Here is a 2,712-nt window from a genome sequence, read left to right as displayed (position 1 = left end):
AAGACTAGCTGGCACACAGTATTTGTCATGTTGGTGTGAATTAAGAAATGAGAGGAGCAGCTATGAGTTTAAGTGCAGCAGCCAGTGGATTTGTTCTCTTCCTTCTCTCACTAACAGGTATTGTGTACCCTTATATTTGATTTATATCTGCAGTTACACCTCGACACCAGAGCTGTTTCTGGCTGTCACACATCCACCATCTGCAGGAATTACATATACATGTTTGCATTTGATTTGTACTTACAGTTTTCATATATTTAAATATTTTTTGTAAATAAATACAGATGCTGTGTGATGTGTACAAACACCGCAGATATTATATATACATGCATTTAGAAAAAGACAGAGTGGTTTCCACTTTTCACATTCTCAGCAACTTCACCATGACACTTAACATTATAAAGCTACAGTATGTCTCTATTATACAGGATAAAAAGAAGAAACAACTGATGCATTAATTGTTATAATTTACTTTTGATAATATTTATTTAAGTATAGTAATGTTTTTTTGACATACTGTAGTTACTTTAGTGTTACATTATATATCATTGAATTACAGGGAGAAAAATTCTAAAGATTAACAGAATTTTCTGTTATACTTTGTTGTCAAGTAGTATAAATGGATCATTTAGATAACAGATAATTTAAAATGTGTAAATCTATTTATATTCTAAGATAATCGTTTCACACATTTGGCTGAGAAAAACAATTGTTAAATATTTTTTATAATAGAAATGAAGCACAACACTTTTTCAATTGTGTGAAGTTCTCCCTATATGCAGCGGGTAAAATAAGTATTGAACACGACACAAATTTTCTAAATAAATATATTTCTAAAGGTGTTATTGAGATCAAATTCGGCAACAACCCATTCAATCAAAACATGCAAAGAAATTAAACCACAGATGTTCAGAAATTATGTGTAATAAGGAGAAATAACTGGGAAAATTATTAAACATGCTTACTGACATATTTAATGCCTCGAAGACAATTCTCATGATTTTACTTTGAATAACACGATATCGATTTATTAAATCTTGAATCAATTTTTAAATATAAATGTATTTTGCCAGAAATGCCAGAACTGTTAACTGTTAACACCAAACTGTTAAAAAGCAGGTAAACTGATTCCACAGAAAGATGTAAACACAGAGCGCAGATCGGTCACTCGACAGTATGTACCTGTGCATGTCATCGGGTGCTGAAAGCCGATATCTCACAGACTGTGAAGCTGCAGGTTTCGTCACACCAAAATTCACTGGCAGCAAAAGAAGATCCAAACTACGTATCACATTAGAGAAACATCGTCATTAATTCCCTCTTACCTTTGCTGTTTTGCTCCCAGCACGATAAAAATCACACTTCCTGCACAGCTCTCTCTCTCTCTCTCTCTCTCTCTCAGTGTACTTAAAGACCAGTTTCCCATCTCAAGTATCAGCATTATTCGCTTGCTTATTATACGCCAGTCTGCCCTTGTTTACAGTGCTGTCGGCCGCTGTTTTTAAATTTTATTTATTTGTTTTTTCCAAAAATGACCGTCGGTAAGAAAGCCCGATTTCTGCTGTTCAATACCAAAGAAATTTAAGCTTTTACAAATGATGCCAAATTGCAAAATGCTTAGCTGTGTCTCTAATAAAACCTCTCTAACTTTGCTCTGCTTCACTTCAGCAGCATCAGGTAATGTTCATACAGTTCATACACTTTTCAGTTATTTATTTGTAAAACATGTTTGGAATCATGTATGATGTTCGTTCCACTTCTCACATATGCACCACTTTGTGTTGGTCTTTCACGTGGAATTCCAATAAAATTGATTCATGTTTGTGGCTGTAATGTGACAAAATGTGGAAAAGTTCAAGGGGGCCGAATACTTTTGCAAGCCACTCTATGTTGGTTCATGATTTTCTTCATTTTTTAATCCACTGTATTAAAGGTTATGTGCTATAAAGCCATAACCAGGAAGAAGCCAGGTGAGGAAAATCTCCTTCATATTTTTCTGTTTTACCCTCAGTTACTTTGACTGCATCGCTGCTGTGATGCTTCCACCTCTGATGCAGTCTCACAATTGTCAGCTTTGTTTTTATACATGTCAACTAAATAATATATGTGTATATATATATATACACACACACACTGATAAATGATCAGAACTAGGGCTGGGTATCATCACTGATTTCTAGAATCGATTCGATTCCGATTCAATTCAATTCAATGTGAATCTGGGAAATTTAGCCTCAGACAGTCAGAAATATTATAATTCACATTTACATATTTTGTATCTATAAAAAGGAAGCTGACACTCGCAAGACTTTATCAAAGGTTTGAGCATCACAGCAGATGCCTTTATGTCAAAGCAGCTGAAGATAAAACAGAAAAATATGAAGGTGATTTTCCTGGCCTGGGATTTTATAAAAATATTCTGCAGTACATCAAAAACGAAAGAAAACCATTAATCAACTTATGAACATTACCTCTGAAGTTACAGCGGTTTTATTAGAGACACGGCTAAGCGTTTTGCATTTTGCATAATTTAAAAAAGTTTAAATTTGTTCAGTAGCCTATTGAACAGCAGAAATGAGGTTTTCTTTTCGGAAGTAATTAAAGGGAAAAAAACAGCGGCCAACAGCGCTGTAAACAACGGTAGACTTGTGCGTAACAAGCAAGCGAATAATGCAGAAAACAGATTTTTAGACGGGAAACTGTTCTTGAAGT

The 2,712-nt window shown here is 34.3% G+C and overlaps 1 protein-coding gene across 1 annotated transcript in view; it reads left to right on the top strand.

The window, feature by feature from the left end:
- Positions 1 to 2,712, top strand: part of LOC102200622 (B-cell receptor CD22-like) — a 12,954-nt gene continuing 10,242 nt past the window's right edge. The window contains exon 1 of the mRNA XM_013915038.1: positions 1 to 117. Within this exon, the coding sequence (XP_013770492.1) occupies positions 48 to 117 (70 nt within the window). The 5' untranslated portion in view covers positions 1 to 47. The remainder of the gene's footprint in view (positions 118 to 2,712) is intronic.

Source organism: Pundamilia nyererei, unplaced genomic scaffold (assembly GCF_000239375.1).
Source record: "Pundamilia nyererei isolate P.nyererei 1_Seehausen unplaced genomic scaffold, PunNye1.0 scaffold00250, whole genome shotgun sequence".
Taxonomy (NCBI): Eukaryota; Metazoa; Chordata; class Actinopteri; order Cichliformes; family Cichlidae; genus Pundamilia; species Pundamilia nyererei.
The sequence above is the reverse complement of the archived record's forward strand: the minus strand, read 5'-3'. Positions and strand labels throughout refer to the sequence as shown.